Source organism: Convolutriloba macropyga, chromosome 5, assembly GCF_964194025.1.
Source record: "Convolutriloba macropyga chromosome 5, txConMacr16.3, whole genome shotgun sequence".
NCBI lineage: Eukaryota > Metazoa > Xenacoelomorpha > Acoela > Convolutidae > Convolutriloba > Convolutriloba macropyga.
Genome location: NC_134472.1, coordinates 59,852,776 through 59,876,954, shown reverse-complemented (window position 1 = coordinate 59,876,954; position 24,179 = coordinate 59,852,776). Strand labels below are relative to the sequence as shown.

General features: G+C 35.6%; 1 protein-coding gene across 1 annotated transcript; it reads right to left on the bottom strand.

Annotated features, from left to right (window-relative positions):
- Positions 1-2,652: 2,652 nt before the first annotated feature.
- Positions 2,653-5,673, bottom strand: LOC142340438 (uncharacterized). Its single transcript, XM_075391014.1, has one exon. The coding sequence runs from the start codon at positions 5,671-5,673 to the stop codon at positions 2,653-2,655; it is 3,021 nt and encodes a 1,006-aa protein (XP_075247129.1).
- Between the last annotated feature and the right edge of the window lie 18,506 nt (positions 5,674-24,179).

Genomic DNA, 24,179 nt, shown 5'->3' with positions numbered 1-24,179 from the left:
AAAGGAACTTAAATATGTCTAAAAATCTTTACCAGGCGAAAACAGGCTCATTTGTTTGTAAAATCACTAAGAGGAGATTCATTTTCTGAGATTTTTTTGTTAATTATTAATGAAATTGAACTATTTGAGATAATTGAAATTATCCGTGAGCGTTTTCCCCTTGAACGAATGGAGAAAATGTGCGTCATTTGATGAGGACTGCCGTTACCTGAACAAACTTCCACGAAGTTGTTTGTCAGATCAAATTGTTCCCGGATTATCAAACAGGAAATTACTTTCCTCATTAATTCCCATTAGATCCCCAAATTTTTGGTGAGACTTAAGATGAGATGGGGATTCATCACTATTTGCCTTCAAAAGACTTGGTTTTCTGTGTAATTCTGAATCGTAATGTTTATTAAGCTGATGGTATGCAATTAGAAACATAGATTCTATGAGTATATCGCTTTCCAAACCAGCAAAAAGCTTTATAATTTAATGAAAAAGTGTGTAGTCTTTCCAGAGGTTCACCCAAAAGTACTGCTCCTGATAAATTGGATAACTAACTTTTATACGCTGTCTCAAACTATCCTTGTTTGAATGGAAGAAAGTTGTGCAATCTTGTCTCTTAGCAGATAACCGTTATTCGATAGACTCATACAAGATCCAAATAAACATCCCTGATTCTCAAGAATCTATCAAAAATTTTTGCAGATGACCGTCCCAGTAATTTTTATAAAGTCAACATTTTTATTTTTTTCCTAATATAATGGACTGAGAAAACCCTTGCCACAAAGGGTGGTTTAGTGGTGAAGGTGTTTTGCAGCAAAAAGGGCTTAAAATTAATGTTTAAATTTGATTAATGGTTTCTTGGAGCTAAAGAACTTCACTCTAAAGATCATTAGTTCATTTTATTACTTTCTACATCTCCAAATTGCTGTTCCTTCCGGTTTCTAGTTGCAATTTCGTTTGGGTTCACAGTTCTATTTCTATCCGACCATACTTCACCTGATAAGCATCCCTTTCATCATTAGGTCTGAAATTTTTATTTTTTTTTACAATGTGAGTGCAAAAACAGCCGATCAGTTGAATGCGACAAAAGAACACCTACGTGGATGATATTGCCGGTTAACACCGAACGAAAATCAAAACCTTTATATCGTTTTTAATTGTTCCGACCCCCACTTTAGTGGGGAGGGAGGAACTATATACTCAACTGGGTTTTTTGTTCAGTCAACTTTGGCCGACCGATATATTCATCGTACAGAATTGTGAGTGGCATCATTAAAAAGCCCGTCCAGCGTAGAATATGGAATTAAAAAGATTTTATCGGTTTTCGTGTTTCACAGGGAGTTGTCGAGGTTTAAAGTTTTGAGAACATTCGACTGTTTTTGTTCACATTTTCAGTAATTTTTGCTAAAATTCGGCACAATATTGCTAATATAATTCAAAGTAAGTTAAAATTTTTAACAACAGAGTGTTGTTGTTACCGTCAGAGATATAAGACAGTAGTATCCATATCTGCCATGTTACTGGAGGGGGGGGGGTCCGGACCCCCCCCCCCCCCTACAAGAACTTTCACTCTGTAAAAGTTGATTTCTTGTACTTTTGAAGAAACTTTGAGAGTCTTATTGTTTTACCTACTTCGATCTTTTGGATTGTAAGTTCATGTTATGTGAACTCTTGGGAAATAAATTTGGAGAGTTTGGAATATTTCCTTCCGCGCGCATGAGTGGGCTGTTATGCATAATTTGAACTTTTATTGAGCTTTCGAAAGTGGGGATTGTTTAAACTTGTCAAATTTTGTTTACGGTGGGGGATTTTATGTGGAATTAAATCAAAGCGGAGCGGGCTCTTGGAAACTGAATTTCAAAACAAAATTAAATTAGTGCGGTGTGTTTTATTGATTTTGAAATTAATTTGCTTCGGTGTATGAAAAGTGTTCCAATTAAGATAAAAGTAAATGTATGGCTGTGAAAGCAGTTTGGAAGTATAAATTTGGTGAGGGGAATAAAGCAGGGCCCTCGGTGTTAGAACTGAACCGTTTCTTGGCAAATGTTTGGAATAAATTCTTTTCTGCCTGTTAGGTTGAGATAAATGTTAAATCACCAAAATGAGCCTTCTGAAGAGACTATTTCCTATTTCTTCTCAATTGTATTGCGTCTACAGAGTGAACTAAGTGAAACTTGAAGCTATTAAAAAGAATGCCAGGACACAAATGTGAGACTTGTGAGCTCACTTTCAACAATTTTCAAGAGAAATTGAAACATTTCACAGAAAATCACAAAAACCGATATATAAAATATTGTTCAAGATGTCAGGAAGCCATTTATTTTCTTTCTCAGTTTACCAAGCATAAAAGGCACAACAGATTTCTCGAAACGAACCCGTTATACTGTTCTCGATCTCTTGTTTCGGGGAAAATATTGGACCAAATTTGCCCTTTCTGCAGGCAAATTTTTTTTTATAAACAGGAGCTCGAGAAGCATTTGAAAAGCTTTTGTCGGTGCAAAGTGCAAAGAATATTTGACAGGAGGACTGGGAAATTTCCTTAAAGTAAGTTTTCTTCTCACCAATTGTATAAAAATATCATTATTAATATTTATCTTTGTATTTTTAAATTTTCCGTTCTATAAAAGAAGTACTTATTACAATACAAAGAAAAATAACAGATTACTCAATGTCAGAATCTACAATATAAGCACGGGCACGTTTAATCGAGATTACTGGCGATTCCTCATTTTCAGAGAGTGTTACCTCTGAAGAGTTAGTAGATTCAACACTATCTATTTGTCTTAATAAGTTATTGCTTAATGTTGCTTGCTTCTTTTTGTTGCTGATGCTGGCTAATGTTGCATTCTCACTGCTTGAAGAGCAGCAATCTGGGTTTTCATCAGCTTCATTGAGAATGAACGGGTTATTGATTTCCTGGTCAGACTCATCACTTTGTTCCGATAAATTTAAAAGGTCAATAACATCATTCAACTCTTCATTAGAGTACGAGGGCTGATGAAAACCTGGATCGGGTATTTCCCAGCCTGAGGCCTCCCCTCCTTCAGGAAGTTCAAACACGTTACAGGGTTCGTTCAATTCGTCTTCCCAGTCGGTTTCGGCACACAGTTTTTTTGAAACGTATTCATCACGCAAAGAAAAATGTCCGAAGGGCAGTGTCGTTTTTTTGTCTGTATTTATATATCTTTTGTCGTCGTATGCGCAGAGGGCAATTTTGTTCAAGCACACAGTTTGTAGTTTATGTTTAACTGTTGATATTTTGATGTTTTCAAGTCTCACTACGTTGCTCGTCTCCAATGTCTCTTTGAACATTTCATGATTTAATTTGGCTTGCGCGAATTTTTTAGTTCCTTTCGCCGACATTTTGTTTTCACCATTACTAGCAACAATCGAATAAAGTTTAGGCTTAAGGGCACAGAATTCTTCTATTGGCGTTCCTGCAAGTTCGTCTTTGAACTTAAGCACCACCTTTGCATTCGTTTTGTTATAGAGTTTGTGGTCGCTGGGGAAGTTTGAGAGATCAAAGTGTTTTTTCAGGGTAGAGTTTTTCGTCAAATCATCATAGAAACTATTCGTTTTAACTTTGTATACGAATGAGTCTGTATCTGAATACAGCAAACTGCACTCTGTTTGTTTTTTCATTACGTTGTAATGAAAATCCAACATAAACAGCTTTGAAAGCTCTAGAATGCTGGCTCCAATAATTGTTGGTTTGTTCCATACTATGGATTGGACTTTCTTTGTGATAATTGTTAGGTTCTCGTCTATGATTTTTATCGATGAAATATTTCCTTTTGATGTTGTTTTAAGTAGCTCCTCTTCTGTGCGAACAAATTTAACGGACACTCTATTTCTCAAACTTTCGCATAGCTTGCCAAAAGTAGAGTTTGACATAAGTTTGTAGAAATCCTGATCCAGCTTAGAGCTAGCTTCTTGACGTTTCTGTGTGTTAAGTGCAATATAACTTGCTAACCACTTAGATTGATGAAACTTTACTGCTCGATGAACTCGGGTGACCTTAATTCCGCTATCAACATAGAATTTGAGGTTCAGGTAGTGAACAACATAGTTCTTCTTTGGGTGAAACGTCTGTCTCAACTTACTTGATTTCGACGAAGTTAGACTTAGAGCGCTTATAAGAGTTGTCTGATAGTCACTAAGTTCTAGGGTATCGATTGGTTCCTTGTCGGGTATCAATGGGTAGTCTGCATGTTCATCATGTAGAGCATCAGGGTACTCTAGATCCACCTCAACAATGAAACCAACATCCCCTTCGTCGTCGGTCTGCAAAATTGTTTCTAGTGCAACATCTTCAATCAATTCAAACTGATTCAGGGGAAGAGGGAAATGTAACATGATTCCCCCGTAAAGGTTATTAGCATCAATATAAATGATTGATGAGACTTCCTTTGAGCTATCAAAGTTAGGCAGTAGGGTGTTGTTTGCAATCTCTAAACTTGAACTGTAGATAGAGGACAGGCCTCCACGTATCATTTTCTCTGCCATTTCAAGGATCAGTCGGTCTGTCAACAGCTCAATTTCGGGCTGGCAGGTTTTCAGAAACGCGTTTCCAGAAAGATTTGAAGCTGTGTAGAACTGTGCACAGTCCAGGCCGTGTGTGTCATAGCACACAGAACGCAGCTCCTCGAACCAGCATGACAGCTGTAGCACATCGCCAGTGAGATATAGCTCCAGGAATTCCTTTAGACTTTGGCAATTGAACTCGTAGAAGACAAAATTCAACTGATTGAGTTCCTCACTGGTAACATCAATTTTATTGTCTTTCAAACTGTTTTTCCAGTTTTCGAGACTGGGAAGAGAAAGTTCTCTCAGTTTACTGAAGTCATTGACATACGAGTAGGGAAAACTTCCCTTTTTCTTCAACAAGTTGCGTTGCTCTGTGGTATAGCCTCGGTAAAAGTTGTCAAGAATACTGAATTTATTGTGAGGCAGAGTTTGTACAATTTTATCGAGGCTGCACGGCATAAACTTGAAACTGTCAATAAAGCGCATGTACTCGTAAACAGTGACTTCATCTTGCTTCCTTTTTCGTGTTTCAATGAATACACCAAAATTTAGTGCAATGAATTTTTCGTCGTTTGTCGGTATCACTTCAATTTTTGTTGACTCTGAGGCTGTATGCAAGGACTTAACTATGTGATGTAAGTCATAGTTCATCATGTTGCGGGCAATTACGGGCGTGAAATTGAGTGTTCGGCGCTTGAGGTTGCATTCGACGTGCGCGTAACCGATGAATTGACCACTGTAGTGACAGTGGTCCAACACTTTTTCGTTGTCATTGTTGAAAGCAACATCACAAATCCAACATCTCGAGAATGTACTTTGCAAAGGGGCGGCTCCAATAAATTTGGGAAATTTCCTTTTCTGATGGTAAAAGAACCTTGCAAGTTTTTCGATTTTTGTAATGAAGCGTTTCATAAAATCGGGGCCTGTGTAAATGTCAAAATGTATTGGTTCAGGGTTGTTATGTTCGACCACAATTAAGCAGTAACTACACGGTAAATGGTGTTCCAAGGCACACGTGCTTGAAGTCATTGGGTTACTTTTCGCTGTTGCTACAGGCAAAAGTAGAGATTCTAAGTCCAAGTATACTACAAAAGGTGAAAACCACCTCGCGGCGTAGTTTTCGAACTTCAACTTGTTGTTAGCAGAATCGGGCATCGTGATTTGCAGAGAATCATTTTCCAAACACGATTTCTGATGTGCTAATAGCACATCCGCTGACGAACAAATGTGAAAACAGTTCCTGCACAGCTCATTTCTTTCACGATACTCTTTACCGTTGATTTTAGCGACAAGTTTCATCAAATTGATAATGAGTACGTAGTGGTATGTCTGTTCATTTTGTAGGAGCAACAAATCGAGTACGAATGGGAAATTTTTGCCTCGTGACAGCCTCAATGTTAGTAATTGCTTCGTCTGATACCTTAAATATGAAAAATCTCAGACTTTTTCTGGATAGTGAGGTTTTTTAAACAGCAAAATGTTAAGAACTGTTATGATGAGCGAAAAATTTTGTTCCTTTTTTTAACAACTTTTCCTTTTTTTTTGCTTTTTTTTACAAAAAATAAAATCACATTTAAATACAGAATAATACGATTTGTTCTTACCTGAACACATTAACTTGTACTTCATTGAGTTCCTCAAACTTTGATATGTCCTGTAGACTCATTGGCATTTCAAAGTCCCCTTTCGGTTGCTTTGCTGATGGATTTTCTTTGCTGTACGTCAGAACATTGGTGCGTGATCTGAAGCATGGTGTTGGCGGTTCTAATTTTTCTTTTTTGTAAACCAGATGTTATCCAGCTGTGTAGCAATAAAGGAAACAGTTATCATCGTTTGCATTGTGTATGTTTAACAAGTTCGAATCTCTTCTCAGCGGATGTTCCTCATGAAACGGTATGAAACTGCTTCCCCGGACAGGCACATATTTGGCCATCTTCAGGGTAACTTTGTCTATTGAAAGTAGCTGCCAACCACTTCCGTAGCTTGAAAACGAAACAAGTTTTGAAACAATGTTGTCGACAAAGTCTTGAAAAATTTCATCCGAAATCCCTGAATGATATACGATTCGTGTATTTGTATTGAAAAACACGCTCAATTTTTCTTGATCGTCATCCAAAGGTTTCTGAAGCGTCATTTCCACTACAAGTTGAACCTTTTGTGGAAACCTGTGCGTGTGTTTTTGGACTGTTTTCGAAATTTCGTCCCGGTTCCTGAACAGATATTCCATAATGTCTAAATCCCCCTGGGCCGGCTCAAATTAGTAGTAGTTTACACCATTGCTAATTGAACTCACTGTTGGTCTAGACGTATCAACTTCGTGGGTTTCCAAGTCCAAAATGGGCAGACCATGCTCATTGTTTATGTGCTCAGCATATTCGAGTTTTGTTTGAAAACCTACGCGACAAGTATAGCAGACTTTTAAAATGGGCTGTTGATGAGAAATATAAGAAAGCTTACGCAGTGTAGGAAGACTTCTAACGTTCTCGAAACACTGAAAACAGCTGAAAGTCGGTATATCTGGAAAAATTTTATGTATATTCTTCATATGCTTGTTAAGGGACCTTCTGTTGGAGAGCTGAGCAGAACAGTTTGGACACTGAACTGGCATACTGTACAGAAGTACGGAACACAGTTTTCAAGCTTTGAATGGTGTTGAGACTTTTGAATAATAGGGTAAGAAATGTAGAAAATAATGATTGATAACGTTGAGAATGATTTTGAGATATTTCTAAGTTGTGAGAGTTTTCAAAAAGCTTAGGAAATATTAATTTATAGTAAAAGTCTGAAAATCTTTTAAATTTTTTTGCAACTAAATAGAGGTACGTATTCTTTGCTTTATGTTTTCCAATTTATTAAAACTTTTTCACCCAAAAGTTGACGAACAGATAAAGCTGAACTTTCTGCAATCAAGTCAAGAAATGAAGTTTTGATTGCGTGGCGCTACACAGGTTTCGTTTAATTCTTGAGCACACCTTCAGTTTACAGCTTTATGTAGTACAATGTTTTCTAACCCTGAGGGGGGCGTAATTAAATATAATTCTTATCATGACAATTGATAATATACAAATTTCAACTCTGTGTGAGACCTTTGTGTAAAACATAGGCAAAATATGGCAAGAACAATAAATAGGCTTATCAGTTCTTCTTAAATATTGCATGTACTCCCATAATAAGTTTTCTTTGTATTGTGGAATTTGAGTTGTAGTTTGAGTTTATTGCAGAAATATATATAAGAATAGTAAGAAAATTCTATCGGTCAGTATATGCTTAGTTATTGTTAATCGTGTTGTAATGAATAATAAAGCAAAGTGAGAGAGTTTTCATTCAAATTGAGTGCAAACCTAACACCAAGTTTCCCCTTCACAGATAACGAAAATTCTTTCCCTTCAATGTTTGCTTGGTGATAACACTAGTCTTTTCATTAACCAGTAAACTTGATCGAAATTCGAATTTTACCCATTGGTTGTTGTAGAGCAGGGGGTGTCATATCAGAGGAAAACGGTTCATGGAATTGAACTCTAATCTAACCCCTGAAGGTTTCAGATAACAAAAACTGTTTTATTTCCCTAATTTTGGACTGTGTAATAAGCACAATCTTTTCGTTAAACTGTAAAGTTGACTAAATTTAGAAACGTACTGAGCGGTTACTGTAGAGCAGGGAGTGTCATATCAAAGGAAAACGTTTCATGAAACTGAACTCCACCTAAATCCTGAACGCTTCAGATAACAAAAACTGTTAAATTTTCTAACTTTTGGGCTGTGTACTAAACACAATCTTTTCATTAAACAGTAAAGTTGATTATATTTAGAAACGTACTGAACGGTTACTGTAGATCCGGGGAGGATCATATCAAAGTAATGCCCTCTGCTCAGCGAATATATGTATAGTAAACGCAATATTTTGAACAAATATGAGGTTTTCATTGTTTTTGTTGATCCCCGCAAGATCAGAGAGAAATTAATGAAAAAGTTTGAATCAAAAGTTCATTATGAAAAAATTTTTTCAATGGAGCCTAAAAAGTATTAAATTGTAATTCCAGATAACTTACCTACGGATTCAGGTGGAAAAATCAAAAATCGTATGTCAAGTTAATGAGTTAAGGCCCAAAATATCATTAAAAATTGCATTTTTTGTGAATTTCTCTTCAAAAATAGAAAATATCTCTATTAATTCTTAACAGTACCTTCATTCTTTTAATCGGTTCCTAACAGTTAGTTCAATCACTTTCACAGTACCTCGTGAAAAGTGGACGCAATTTCATTAAAACTCTAAAATTTTGTTTCCAGAGTTCTTTTCTGAATATCATTTTTCATATAGGAACCTTTAAAAATTATGTTTCTCAGACATTTGAATTGTTTCTTCCACAGATTTTGTGTTCACTGCAAGCAGAGATATCTCAATTTGACTCTCAGCCCTCAGAAGAAAACAATTGTTCTGCAAAAATGTCAAGATAGTTTATTTCTTATTTGATTTTTTGGTTCTTTACTTAGAGATAATGAAAAATTATATATTCTGAAGAAAATACAATTATGGAAATCCAATTGTGATCAATATGCGGCGAATGAATAAGAATACAGTTAGGACACCATACTGTTTTCAACTTTTATAAAATCAGCGCATCAAAACTGAATTTATTTTGAGTTGTCAAAGAGTTCTCGCATAGCTGAAATTTTTCTTTTTTTGGAGCATTGTCAACTGAGGGGTTTTCAGTGTTTTCGGGAGTTAAAGAGAAGTTTTTGGTAGGGGTATCTTCTTGTTCTTCAATTCCATTGTAAGTTGTGGGAGTCTCAAATTTGTCTCCAGAAAGGTTTTTCAACAGATCGTTTGTGTCCGTAGGACTGTCAAAGTTTATCCATAAGTTGTTGCTTTTTAGATTCGAAAAAAGTGAAGGACTCTGCTCTGAGCTATCTGGGCTGAGTGATGGACTGGGGTCCGCAGTAGGCGTGCAAAATGGTGACGGATTTGTAGGAGACTCAGGAGATTTTGGAAGCCCCCAAAGATCCGCTAGGTTGTCGCATGCTTGCAAAACACCGAGCTCGTTCTCATAGAATGGTACACAGTCGCAATCGTATTTGTATATTAATTTTTTGGTTCCAATTGGTAAGTTCGATATATCATATTGTTCCAGAGGGTGCAAAAGTGTTGTTGGTGGTACAATTCCCCCTGATGTAATGAATCCACTACCAGTAGTTTCGGGTTTGTCGGGTAACTGAGCCATAAAATTGATGAATATTTTTGGAAGCATGCAATGGTCGTGAGTTATCCACTCTTCTTTTTCATGAGAACGTTTTTGTTGTACAATTACTATGAAGTTTTCATGTACAGTTTGATAGATAATTGTGCGTTCACATGACAAATCGCTTTCTGACAAAATATGGTAAGACATTGCAATTGCTCTGGAAAATTCAGATGAACTGTTAAGTTATAATTGAAGTTAAACAACAATAACGAAAATTTTGAAAGATAATGTTTCCTTGAAGCAAATACAAGTAATGTTGAAACGAAAAATTGAATCAAAAATGAATTGAGGTACAGTTATTTTAAACAGACACTTGTTTGCAGTATTACAAGCATGAACTTGAATATAGAATTGAATGAAAATTTCAACAAGTATGTAGGTTGTTCAATGTCGTTAAAGCGTCAAGTTTTGGCACACGTGTTGGGTTCACTTTATTGATCAAGTTAGTCTCTTGACACACCTAAGGTCATACATGTACTCTTCATTTTGGTTTTATCTGTTAAACCAAACATTAAAGTTGTATTGTTTCCAGACAAGACCACCCTGAAGTTAAGGCAGGCTCTAGTACCATGGGAATTTGTATGCATACATAGGATAAAGACATTTATGCGTTTGCCTACAGGACTAACGTACAAATACTGTTAACTCAATAGATCATATTTCTTATCAGTTAACCAATTCTATTTTTAGCGTCTGCGTGTAATATCTATAAAATTTTAGTGCACGAAATCATTGACACGGTTTTTCTTGAAGCAAAACAGTTAGTTGAATATATTGAATAAGAAACACAAAAATGCCTTTTACAGCGGAGACAGACGCTGAGTTTGGAGACGCTCATTTTGACGTTTCCAAAAGTGAAAAACGTTTGATCCGAGCAACAGTGAGAACTTATGAAAAAACAGGAACTTATATCTTCCTACAGTTGTTCAAAAAAGTTGGTCAAGAGTTTGAACTTCAACAGAGAATAACACTGACTTTAGAAGAGTTTGAAAAGTTATCGAAAAAGAACGGAAAAATTCGTTCTGCTGCTAACGACAACACTGAAAACGATTCTACTCTGAAAGCTCCCTCTGCAAAGAAACCTAAATTAAAACAAAAAGACGACGAACACGAATTCTCTGAATAATTTAAACAGCTCAATTGAAAATGGTAGAAGCTATGTATGAACGTTCACCTGGTTACTTCAAGCAATTTCAAAAAAATTTCAGGTTTTTTATCACTGAAGAGAAAACAAACTCAACGTTTGCTAAAGTTTCAGCCATATGCATGCACACTGATAGCCTTTTTTGTGGAGTTTTACCTGCTAATCATTATCATGTTTTGTTCGATGTGTCAGATGTTGCTACAGATTTCTTAAAAAAAACAAACTTTATTCTGTTCCATGCTTATATACAACTTTCAATTGTTTATTCTCGAATGGCAAGGACTTGGAGACAATTGGTACGGTTTTCGAAAAATTTAAGCTAGCTGTGGAATACAATGGTCTAACGTTACAGACGAAGGGAGACACTACAAACATTCAAAAACGTTTACCCAATTTGGTCAATGGCGTTGGCTGCAAAACTCATTGGGCAGTTGGAAGTACTGCTTTCAAAACTCTAGAAAATAGTGTTGAGAAAAAATCAAACCAACAATTGCAAACTGACCGATTGTCTACTGAAACTCTTAAGAGATTTGAGAAAATTTTGCATGGTCCTCATTCTAGTGCTTTCTGTCAAATAATGGATATCTTTTTGAGTGGTTATGGAAAATTGGATATTGACAATGATGTTTTGTGTGTTCGCTTAGTTTATGAAGAAAAAATAAAGTTTTGAAAAAAAAATTATTTCAATACAAAAGTTAGTAATGTTAGAGCATCATATGAAGCGCAAAACGTATCAAATCAACATCACTCATCTTTACAAATTCTTTTTCATCAAAAAGGTAATGAGCAATATAAATGCAAAATAAGCCACACAATATTGAGTTTGGTTTTTGAATTGGTTGGTTTCTAAGCAATTCAAACACAGTTTGAATATTACCAGCAGAGGAAGCAAGTCTATTGTGTAAATGTTTATATAAAGTTAGATTTTGTCCCAGTGGATCTGCAAAAATATATTTTCCTTTTTTTCCGACAAATAAGTGTCCAATGTGTTCCAATTGTTTGAGAAGTTGATACATTCACTATAATGAAGCTGTTCTGAGATAGGCTAAGCGGAAAATTATCAGCAGCAAACACACCATGAAATTTGTACTTCAGACGTTTACATCGTTGAACGAGGTTGTTTATTTCATCTTCATCCATCAGTTTGTGAGAATATGATTTTTTGAAACTCTCCGAGCAGAGTCAATGAAAATTGTGCTAGCTTTTTCACCAATTATAAAAATTTCAATGTTGCCTGGTAAGGCCGCTGAAAACTTAAGTTCAATTGAAATTGAACAATTGGTGAGTTCGGGGTGAATAAAATCATGTGACGCCTGCTGAGTGCTGGTGAGATCAAACACCATAATAAAATGGTTAGGGTATTCAGACAAACTTATTCCATGTCCATTGTCAATATAGGCTAAACCTGACATTGTGTTGAAGTACAAGCGTTTTACGTCAGCTGTGTTTATGGGGCTGTCTGCAACGGGGAGTCCATTTCGATAAATACATATCTGCTCCAGATTAAATTTACGAAAGTGAAAAGGATTGAGTTGTTTGCTTCCTAAGAAAGCTTCATTTGTGTTAAGACAAATGGCAAGACGTCGAACAGGCTCCCTGCTAAAAACATCTTCTTGTTTCCAACTTTGCAAACCAGTAGAAGCCAGAAATGTTTTTGTTATAGTTTCCAAGTAAGGATAGGACGCTGGGCTTGTTAGTAAAGTTTTTCAATGGCAGAAACGACGTCGTCGTTCAATGTCATTTTTCTCACATACAAATTAGCTTCTATAATTTTAACTTTGTATGATATTCCAGCATCGTCAGATATTATAACAAAATCATCTATTGATCTTCGAAAGGAAATTCGCAATGTGACTCCACTCAAAAGATGTCGATCACATGTAAAAAAAATCTACTGCCACTTTTCCATAAAAGGTACATTCAGCAGATTGTCTAACCAAAGTTTTTCGTCTGTTAACTTCAGCTGTTGCTATCGCTCCAGGATTATCCTCGTACGAATAACCTTGGCAAGCCAACCAAGTAGCCTTTGCGTCTTTGTTGTGAGAAAATTCCGTTTCAATGAAACTTTTGTGAGCATAATTTCCATTTGCATTTGAAATTTTCAGTCCGTTGGCAGATACTGTACAGTCTGAAAAGAGTGAATGTAAAACATTATTACAAAAGTAAGGAGCGTCTGTTTTGGTTATATCTGCTGCAGCTCCAGCATCATATTTTAAGTCAGCTTCAGAAGCCTGAACTATCTTGCATTTGATTTCCAGGAAGATTTTTTGCAGATCAATAAAAAAATTTCTGTCTCCAGCAACCTCAAACTCAAGCATGGGTCCGTTAGGACTGTAAACTGGCCCTACTTTTTGACAAAAGCTCCCATCAAAACTTACAAGAAGCGCTGGTTTTTCGAATAAATCCAAGGAACTATGTGTTGCCTCTGTTGGTAACATATTACCGATCATCTTTAACTTTGGCAAAGAAATCCAACCGACTTCTCTTTGGCTGTTTGTGTTTTGAAATGACTACCTTTCTTTTTTTGATTCCTTGCCTTGTTTTTGAACCTGAGCGTCTAGATCGTCTACGAGTTATTCGTCTTTGTCTCATTCGCAGTGCCAATGAGCCTCCTGTTTGCTTTTTGACTGTATTTGATATCGTGTTTTTCAGCGCTTGCTTTGGAGATTTTTTTTACTGACAACGTCCATTAACTCTGGTACGCTCTGTAACAGAAGTTCTTTTCCAACTCGTTTTGCTGCTGGTAAAATAAATTTTCTTGCAATAGGTAGAGCGATTCTTCCGATACCACTTGCTAAAGCTCCAAAGCCGCTACCTCTTTGCCTATAGTGCCCAGAAAAATAAGGCAATGCAGATGCTTGATTGGTGTAGTATGAATCCATTGCTTTTACTCACCAAATTTTTTAAACTGTAACGTTAAAATGACTTTTCCGGTCCCTGAAAAAGGGACTAATTGACCTGTTTCGGTGCGTAGTTCTATAGAAATCGACTGAATCGTATTTGAAAGAAGTTTTTTGTAGTCCAAATTCGAAAAAACTATTCTGTGTGTTGGTTCAAGCTCGCAGACACTACCGTTTTTCAATCGTTGTTTTGAATCAATGACTCGTAGTAAAGGTGCTTTCGCATCGCCCACGTATTGATATTCAATAATGTTTGTATAAATGATTATCAAATGTTTCCCGACGCACAGATCAGCTGGAAAGTCACCCATAAAAGCTTTAGTATCATCTTTTTTCATCAGTTTATTTGCAGTTGTGTCCATTTTAAAGCCAATGTGTGTTCCTCGTCCATCAGGGACACCCTCGAAACCAATAATGCTAGGAATTTCATCGCTTGGAAACTTAATTCCCTCGTATTTTCCAAAGACAATTTCAAATTTACCGGAACTTTTAATTTCTCTGAAAGAAAAATTGGGTAAACCAACAGTTCTTTTAATGGTAGCTAACAACTGTAGCACAGTATCAAAAGTTCCTGGCATGAAAGCTAATCGCTCACCGTTGTATGGACGTGATATGACATTGGCTCCAGAGCTATTCCGTTGGTGATCTTCTAAACCACTTAAACTATAAGAAATTAGGACTCCGTTTGTGATGTGTTCTATTTTTGTTGGAAAAATAATTTCACTCAAAGCTACTCTCCAGTCTCCCGACAGTTGTATTTCATCATTGAAAAAATTCCTGAATGAAGCCAATGTGTTTTGATCGAAGATCTCCATCGAAGCGGAGGAGATTACATGTACCGTAAATTCATCTTCAAAACGTTTACTTGCCATTTTGCACAGGCGACTCTCGAACTAATTGGAGTTCGGGTTGATAGAATTTACCCTGAATAAATTCCTTATCGGCATCGATAAGAGAATACGTTGGAGGGTTCAATGTTGGGATAGACGAAATTTCAAAAATCTCGTCTGTTTGTAACCCTTTCCAAACGTCTCCTCTTTTTTCAGTATTCGTACAAGATCACCGACAAAAAATTTTGGTTTTTGAGAATAGGTAGTATTCACAATCAACGATACCAGTCGCGGAACGTCTTTTTTCGTGACTTTGTTTGGAGCAAGATTGATTGTTCGATTAACTCTAGAATTGATAGTTTTAACAAATGAATCCAGTTTATCTAGATATGAATAGGTCCACTTTTCTTCTAAGTATCTGTATATTATATTTTTGAGGGAACGTATATTTCTTTCAGCAAAAGCAGACTTTTTCTCACTGAACGTACTGTATAAATGAATTCCGCGTTTATTGCAGAGGGCTTTGAAAGCACCGAGGAACTCTGTGCCATCATCGACCCAAACTTTTTTAGGTTGCTTATGTTTGATCATCTTTTTTAAAGCCTCTGCAGTTTCTGTAGCGTATTTTGTTTTTAGTGGTTCAACTCTGAGATATCTTGACAGACAGTCAACTGCAACAAATAGGTATTTTACACCACTGTTGTACTTTGCAAGTTTATCAACAAATGCTAGATCTACGGACCAGATCTCATTTAGGTCGTTAACAATTACTTTAAGCCTTGGAAATCTGAGGCGACGTGAACGATATTTGGTGAAGGATGGTTTCGTTTCCAGATACATTTTTACTTTTTTCATTGATAATTTACTCAAATTTTGAAGTCTTTTTGCGTTTCCAAATGACGCAGGTCCTTTTAAATAGAGTTTATCAAGTTTCTTCACATCATCTATAGAAAGCCCAGTCTTTTCTACTCGTGTCTTCGATTGTCTTCTTTTTGCTCTCATCGACTTTTGGCTTTGCACTTCTTTCTTTTGTCTCAGATCTTCCTCTTGGTTTTTGTTGCTGTTTCTTTTGTTTTCGAGTCGGTTGCTCTTCCTCTTCTTCGCTGTAAAACTCATCGAGAACTTTTTTTGCATGAGTATTGTAAACCAAGTGAGCTGCTATATCAAGTTCACTCAATATTTTGGAATACTTTTGCACGTCAATTTTTTTGGTAGGTTGTTGTAAATTGTACAACAAATTTGTCACCTTCACTCCTTGAGGTTCATCTTCAATATGGAGAACATTATTCTCTTCACTAATAGAAACAGTATCGGAATCAAAAAATTTTTTCAGGATTATTGCAGCTCTTTTTGTTTTATTTTCATCCATTAGTTTTAGTTCCAGCATTATTGAGTCAAAGGCTGAATCTTTCCGTTTTTTCACTACAGGCTCGATTTCACTGTCATCACTCACAAATGATTCTGATTTAACATCATCTGGATCGCTTGTTCCATCATCAATACTCCTTTTTCTCGTGATCAGTCTATCAGTGCTGGTGTCAGCATCTTTTTTTCCACTGCTCTGCTCAAAGTTTGGATTAGATCTTTGTAGAAGCGATAACTGAGTGGCTTTTTGTTGATATATTGGATTATCAAAAATTTCTTCCTTGGTTGGATTTTTGAATATGAACATCCTCTTGGGGATCAAAACAAATTCTTCTGCATGCATTATTTGACTTTTAAGTAAAGGTAGCATGAGAATGCTATTGCCTTGATAAGTTCTGATTTTCTCACCAAAATAAATCGCTTTTTCTTCAGACTTGTTTCCTTTAATAATAGCTGCTGAAATGAGTCCTCTTGATTTTTTAGTAGCTGTTTGTTGACTGGAACATTGCCATTGATTACATTGAGCAAACACTCACACAGAATATTTATAAAAGTCTTTGGTGCTTTTTTGAGGAACTTTCTGAAATTACTATCAGACAGCTCGAGCATTTGCTTTAGCATACATAGCTCTTTTTCTCTCATCTGTTAAATTAGTTATGACCTCTTTGGAGGAAGGTAGATAAAAAAATGTTGGACCTGGTTGTACAATATTTGAACAATAACGCAAGGAGTCTGAAGTTTTTGGATCCAAGTCGATGAGTAAGTGTCCAAAGGGTAATTTTGTTGCTAACTCGTAGCTTTCTTTTAAAAAACTTGTGTTGTTTAAATGTTTGCCAATATAGGTGATCTGCTGTATATCTCTAGGTGATTTGAACAAAATGATGTGGGTTGTGTTGAGATCAATTGTTCTTGACCATTTACTCTGTTGGAATAAGTTATGTTTAACGTAAATGACGCTAATGTTTCTATGACGTCCAGCAGTTGCGAGTTTAGAAAACTCTTTGTCATTGAAAATTTCCTCGCAAGAATCGTCAAAAACAAGCAGACAGTTTTGCAGCTGTGAAATGAAATCAAATCCAGAAAATTTTGTGAAAAAAATGTTCAAGTTACGCTCTATAGAGCTGAACTTTGGTTGCTCATGTTGATAGAAGTAGTAAATAGATTTAAATTTTGGGTAAAAGGTGTTTCTCAGTAACATTTGGAATATGAGCTCAGTTTTACCACCGCATGATGGCCCACAAACAGCCATGAATAGTCTATCGCTTGTTGAAATTATCTTGTTCATAGCTTCGGATTAGGAAGCGCATAGCCAACTGTGCATGAAAGCAATGAAAACCAAAATGTTGACTCTTCACAATCAAGATGGAAAAACACAAGTTTAATCAAGGACACATAAGAAACAGTATTATTACGATTTGAGTAAAATACACTACTTCTGATCGTGGTAGTCCATAGTTACAAAATTTCCATGAGCGTCTCTCTTGATTTTCTTCATTGAAAACTAAATCATTCAAACCTATTCCAGCAGGGGAATCTATCTGATCTTCTTTATCACTCATTTTAAAAGACGTTTTGATCAAAAATGAATTAAAACATCAGTTTTTTGTGTCAGCTCAATATTTTGTTAGTAACTCTCTCAATCATAAAAAATTCATATGTAGTATATCTAGAGTCTTTGTCTTCTTTCTTGTAAGTCACTTTGTAGTTCGATTGCATGCCAGAATCCTTAGCGTAGTAGACAATTGACTCCACGTTTCCTTTGCTGACTACCTGCTTTATTTCATCAGGGAGACTTTCGTCGTCCAGGGTCACTTGAAACGGTGCTGGCGACTTGTGAGTAGGTAAAGGGGTTAGTCTCAGTCTTCTCATTTTCTCTTGTAAAGACATGGTACATTTGAAAATATTCGAGCAGTGAAAAATATTTCTTCAGCGTCTCAACCTCAGCTATGTTGCAAAGAATTTGTTGTTTCCTCAGAATGGATTGCCCACGTGATTCTATTTTTTCCTCTCTGACCAAAGATACAGTTATTTGATTATCACTCGTTATGCAACTGCATACTGTTAAATTTGGAGATAAATTCACTTGAAGAACTGAAGGAGTTACCTTCTCCACTCGACGGCTCATTGGCGGGCAATGTTAGCCAATAGAAATACAACTGGGCTTTTCTTTTAGCACAATGTCTTTTCTTTTGTTTCTCTGGTAAGTTGAAAGAGTGCAAAGCACAAGTAAAATGTTTAATCGGATGAGAAATTTCTTCAACTTTGGGGCATAAAAGAGTGTCCAAATCTACAACTTCCTTCTGCAATAGGGTTTGAAGTGATTCCGATTTCTCTTTTCCTTTTGCATAGAATTTTCCGGATGGAAAACGAAGTTTAATTGCGATAAAGATTTGGGATAGAAACCAGTAAGGATAACTACCAGTGTTCCAAGATAAACCGTGTAAGAACCTACTAACCCACTGATGAGATTTCCTCTCACTAGCGGAAAGTGAATTGTACGGCACCGGTGGTAGAAATAAGATTGTGTCTGAATAATTATTTGAGCAAATCGATAACTCTTTAATTATAAAACCGGTTTTTTTGTGACGAAAGCCTTCAAAATCTAAGACAACAACTTCGGAATTCAACATTCCAACAAATTGAACAAATTCCTTTTGAACGTTTTCACAAAAAGACAAAACGTTAGACCAGTCAAGTGACCAATATAAGCGTTTGTGATTGGACAAGGTAAAACGTATGAATATCCAGGACCTTTCTGACTGTATTCTGCAATAAACCCTGAGGCGTCATGAAGTATTGCATGTAATCGAAGGAATTTATAAGACTTAAGGTATGTGTCTAACGAAGAGTTGTCTATGCCTATTAAGCCGCCATATGGTCTTAGCTTTAGAGCAGTTTCCAAGTTAACGTCGGGATCCAAATAAAGACATGTTGCCAAAAAATATACAAAACGTTCACTATAATCTGGAAAGTCAACTTTTATTTGTTCATAAATTTCATGGATATTCTTCAAGTCTATCGTCGCAATGGTTGTCATGCTGATTCTCAAATGGAAAAAGAAATAAATGAACAAGAGTTGCTTTTTATGTAAAAAAGTCAAGATAACAAAAATAGCTTTTTCAAAAATAGAATCTTTTATAGTAGAGATATTTTCCTAGAGAAAATTCAAGTCAACAAAAAATCACTTTTGAGTGCTCTTTTATAGCGCAAAATCCATTTCAGACCATTTTAGGACTCCAAAAAATTTTGAAAATTTTTTTCAAAAAATTCGAAATTTTGATATGTTTCGACCCCTATACTACTTAGGTGAAAAAAGTGAAGTCAACAAAAAATCACTTTTGAGTGCTCTTTCATAGCGCAAAATCCATTTCAGACCATTTTAGGACTTTGTAAAACTTTGAAAAATTTTCGAAAAAATTTTTGAATTTTTTTGAAAAATTTTAGGCTTCTGGTGTCTTATATTAGGTTTTTTATGTTTTCACCAAAAAGATTTAGTGAGAGTTCAAAACTTAGGTAACACCTAATTCTATATACAGCGAACATTTCAACAGCGGATATCTGCCATGTTACTGGAGGGCGGGGGGTCCGGACACCCCCCCCTACAAGAACTCTCACCACCGAAAAACTGATTTTCTCTTAGTGAAAGCAAGTTTTTTGGTTAAGTTTCGCCAGCCAACTTAACCCAAGAACTTCTCTCAGGCTGGCGAAACTTAATCAAAAAACTTGCTTTCACTAAGAGAAAATCAGTTTTTCGGTGGTGAGAGTTCTTGTAGGGGGGGGGGGGGGTCCGGACCCCCCCCCCCCCTCCAGTAACATGGCAGATATGGATACTACTTAAGACCGTTGCTGAATTGTTTGATTGAAGTTTTTTTTTGGCTAAAATTTTCAAAATTCAAACAATTTTCATCAAAAATAGCACAAAATATGCTTTTTTGGTCCACTTTGTTAAAGTTTGCCAGACTTAGTGACCTAGAAACCTTAACACAGACTCCGTTATCTCAAAAGAAGCGCCAGTTGCAATTAGGTGCCACAAGATGAAAGTCTTCTGGAATTAAAACTTTGCCGTTTTTTGCAGATTTAACTCAATTATTGTACAAAATGCATCTTTTTTTTAAATATTTGACGAATTCCACTCAACAATTGGTCTATTTCGCAAATAATTGGAACAGTTGGTCGGTTTGCAGGGCGCGCGACAAAATCAGGGAGAGGCTTGACAATATCTTGGACTCTTAGAATCAGAGAATTTTTGGTTTTTATTTTGATGCTGCCTTTTTTCAATAAATTTAGATTTTGACAACAGTTTTACATTTTTTTTTCACAGCTCCGTTAAAGAGAGCTCCAATTTATGTAAAATTGAGGCCGAATGTAGATACAGTTTATTTTCAGAGAACCAAAGGGTTTTCATGGCTTTGAGGAATAGTTTTAGTAAAAGTTAACTGAATTCTTGTCTTTTGCCTTCAATTTTTAATCTTTTGGCAGTCTGATTTTTAAGTTTGATAACTCAAAGTTCTAAATTATCTCTTCAGGAGGTGCAAGTGAACCTTTTCTATTCATTCGTTTGTTACCTAATGTCTCATATGTTATTGAAAGTATTTGTTTTAGGTGAATTTCTGTGAATTTTTGTACTTGTCAATTTTTTATACTATTTTAGACAACATTTTAGTCAACCTTTCCTCTTTATAGATTAAGAACTAAGGTAGTGGCCGATTGTTTTAACAGAAGGTTTTCTCGCTTTTGGTACTACGAGTTTTTATTCAAAATCTTCTGTTTTTTGCGCATAATTGCACATTTTTGATGTTGTTTTTGTTGTTTTTTGTAAATTGTCACATTATGTAACAATCTAACTGAAAAAAAACATTACAGCATCTCAAACTGAACGTAATTTTGGTTTTTATAACATATGGTTTGATGAGCTGCGACACTGTTCTCTAGCAGAAATTGGTAGAGTTTTTTTATATTTTCCCTTTATTTGTTTTTAATTTTTGTTGTCATATGCCAAATATTGTGTAATTAAAGGTCTCAGTGGACAACTATAAACAAACAAATGAATTTGAACAATTTGAACAATTGAATTAACTGATATCGGTAAATAACGAATCAAATTTCTAAAAAAAAATAGTAATAGTATTCTTCAACTTATCCGTTTTTGTTCCGTTTGCGTTTTTTTCGTATTGTACAATATTGTATCATTTTGTTGATTTAGCCTCATTATTTAGAGCTCTTTCTAATGTTTTATTGAACCAAACACTAATTATTCTGTTGTTTAAACTTTTTAAATGATGTCTTCAGGGCTTAGACAATTTGTTCCAGAAGAGTTGTGGAGTTTAGATACTTTTCAGTTTTTGTGGTTCTTCTTGTTGTCACTTTTTGATAGTCAATTTACAAAAAGATGTTATGATGATCAAAAGAGACGCAAATGAAGATGTTTTATTCCGGCGGTTATTATCTTATAAATTTATTGGCAACAAAACTGTGGTTTCGTAAAATTGTTTTTGAATCTTTTTAGCTCAGCTTGTATTTAATGTTTTTATAGTCTTATGATTTAGTCTCATTATTAACAGCCGCAATTAGTTTTCAGAGTAGTTGCAAGGCGAACTGTGTACTCTTTTAGTCGAAAGATTGTGTTGGCTATGAATTTTGAAAATATTTGTTTTTAATAATATGGAGATAGATTTTTGAGATCTGCCAATTTTTTTTTTTAAAACTGTAGCTAAGCTTCTCTATAAAAAATTCACGTCATTTATCTTTTAATATACAATTTGCTCTTCATAACGGATTTATTTTCTTCGAGTGGTTTTTCTTGGAACTTGGAAGAACCAGTTTTCATAAAAACCGTTTTCCTGATTTTTACAAATTTGCTCTTTTTTGTAGGTTTTTGTTTTCTTTTCACAGTATCACAATATTGAGCGTCTTTTGACTTAAAAATTTTGTAACCTGCAAAAAATGCAAACGAAGATTTTTTTGTTTCAAGTGATCACCTTAATATTTTATTGATTGGGGAGACATCGTGTTCGTGTAAAAATTTTTGTGCAAATTTTGCTTGTGTTTGTTTTTCTTTTTTAGTCGTATGACATATCCTGGATAATGAAAAGCCTCTGTCGCTCCCTATTAGGGTACAAAGACTCTCTCAATGATTTCATTTGATGCGTAAAGCTTCTAATCAGTTCGAATTTAATACTTTATTTAAAAAAAGCAATGTTTCAATAAACTTTTGCCGCTTTTGCTCATTTGTAGTCGACTTGTTGCCCAGTCGCATTGAGAAAAAGTCCCATATTTTGTTCCAAAAAATACCGGTGAATCTTCTAAGTATAAATTTCATCTGATGCCTTCTTGATTTGGTTATAAGTTGTTTTCAAAAAAAGGACAAGGTGTTTTGGTCGTAATTAATATTTGTAACTATTGGATTTTTACTTCTGGTGGTCATATTAAGGTAGCCACTGGTCTCATAGACCTTACAGAGTAGATTGTTTTATTCTTTTAGTAGTTTTGTTGAACGATATGTTAATTTTTTTTTATCTCTTCCTTATTTGGCAGACAATTAAGTGAAAAATGTAGATGAGCGGGGTCGGAACTTAATGTGCGAACGCACATTACCGAGCCTCCTTGTTTTGTTTTAACGTGGAATTGACATCGGTCTCATTATATTTTCAATTACATCACCAATGAACTGTGATCGCGTTTATAGGGAGATATCACAAATCGAAAAATGATCTGATAACGCTTAATCCTCTTATTATAAACATGAGCACGAGCGTTAGTTTTATCCCACAAAGCAATGGAAGCAACAGTTAGGCTGAAAACTGAAACAGCCAAAGTCGACTTCGAATGGTTATCTTGCAAGATGTATCTGCCAGAATCTGCAAGATTCGGGCAGATACATCGTCTTGCGAAATTTTCTTCCAAAATTTCACAAGATCTTGCAAGATTTCCATATTTCTTGTAAAAATCTTGCAAGATACGTATTCATCTAGCAAATATACAAATAAAAGGATCATGATCGACCAAGGTCACAACGAGACGCAAACTTTTTTTCATTCTGGTAAAAATTTACAACCAGGATACCGTCACTCATTTTTTTCGGCGCTCACTAAAATAAAAAATAATTCAAAAAGAGATTATATGCTGCTTTTCATAATAAGAAGTGTGAAATGCAAAAAAGTGTGAATAATTGACAATAACAAGCATTAACATCAACAATATGATTTTTTTCCTTAGAGACATTATTGAAATGTGTAATAGTGGAAACACAAAATAAATATTAATAGTTTTTGATAGTTAAAGGATTTTGAGAGGTCTCTATTTGGGTTCGTAGGGGTAAAAAAACCTAAACAATTACTCGTTTTGTTGCCTGAAGCTATATTGTATTTTAAAAAAATAAAGATATCTTAGTGTTTGTTTAAGTTATCTACATTTTGCTTTAAATTATCTATAAAAACTTTTTCAAGATTTTTCTTTTGGAAAACTCTGCTCCAATCAAATGATAATTTGTCTATGGCAACCAATGAGAGCAGAGCTCCACGAGAACAACTTTACAAGAATATTGCAAGATAACTATTTGTTTTGCAAGATCTTACAAGATAGCAATCCTCTTGGAAGATTTCGCATGAAAACCCTCGTCTTGCAATACAATCATCTGGTGTTGACTAGGGAGCTCCATGATTAATTGCTACAGTTTTTGGCTGTATATTGCAACTGTTCGAAGTGGGACTGGCCTTCGAACTGCAATGTATCATCGTAAAATTGTCATAACACAGAAGGTAACTAAATTTAACGAAAATTGTTAACAAACACTATATTTATGTGTGTGTTTGTCTATTGAGTCTTTTTCAGTGTGCGTGCGTGTGCCTGTGTGTGTGTGTGTGTGTGTGTGTGTGTGTGTGTGTGTGTGTGTGTGTGTGTGTGTGTGTGTGTGTGTGTGTGTGTGTGTGTGTGTGTGTGTGTGTGTGTGTGTGTGTGTGTGTGTGTGTGTGTGTGTGTGTGTGTGTGTGTGTGTGTGTGTGTGTGTGTGTGTGTGTGTGTGTGTGTGTGTGTGTGTGTGTGTGTGTGTGTGTGTGTGTGTGTGTGTGTGTGTGTGTGTGTGTGTGTGTGTGTGTGTGTGTGTGTGTGTGTGTGTGTGTGTGTGTGTGTGTGTGTGTGTGTGTGTGTGTGTGTGTGTGTGTGTGTGTGTGTGTGTGTGTGTGTG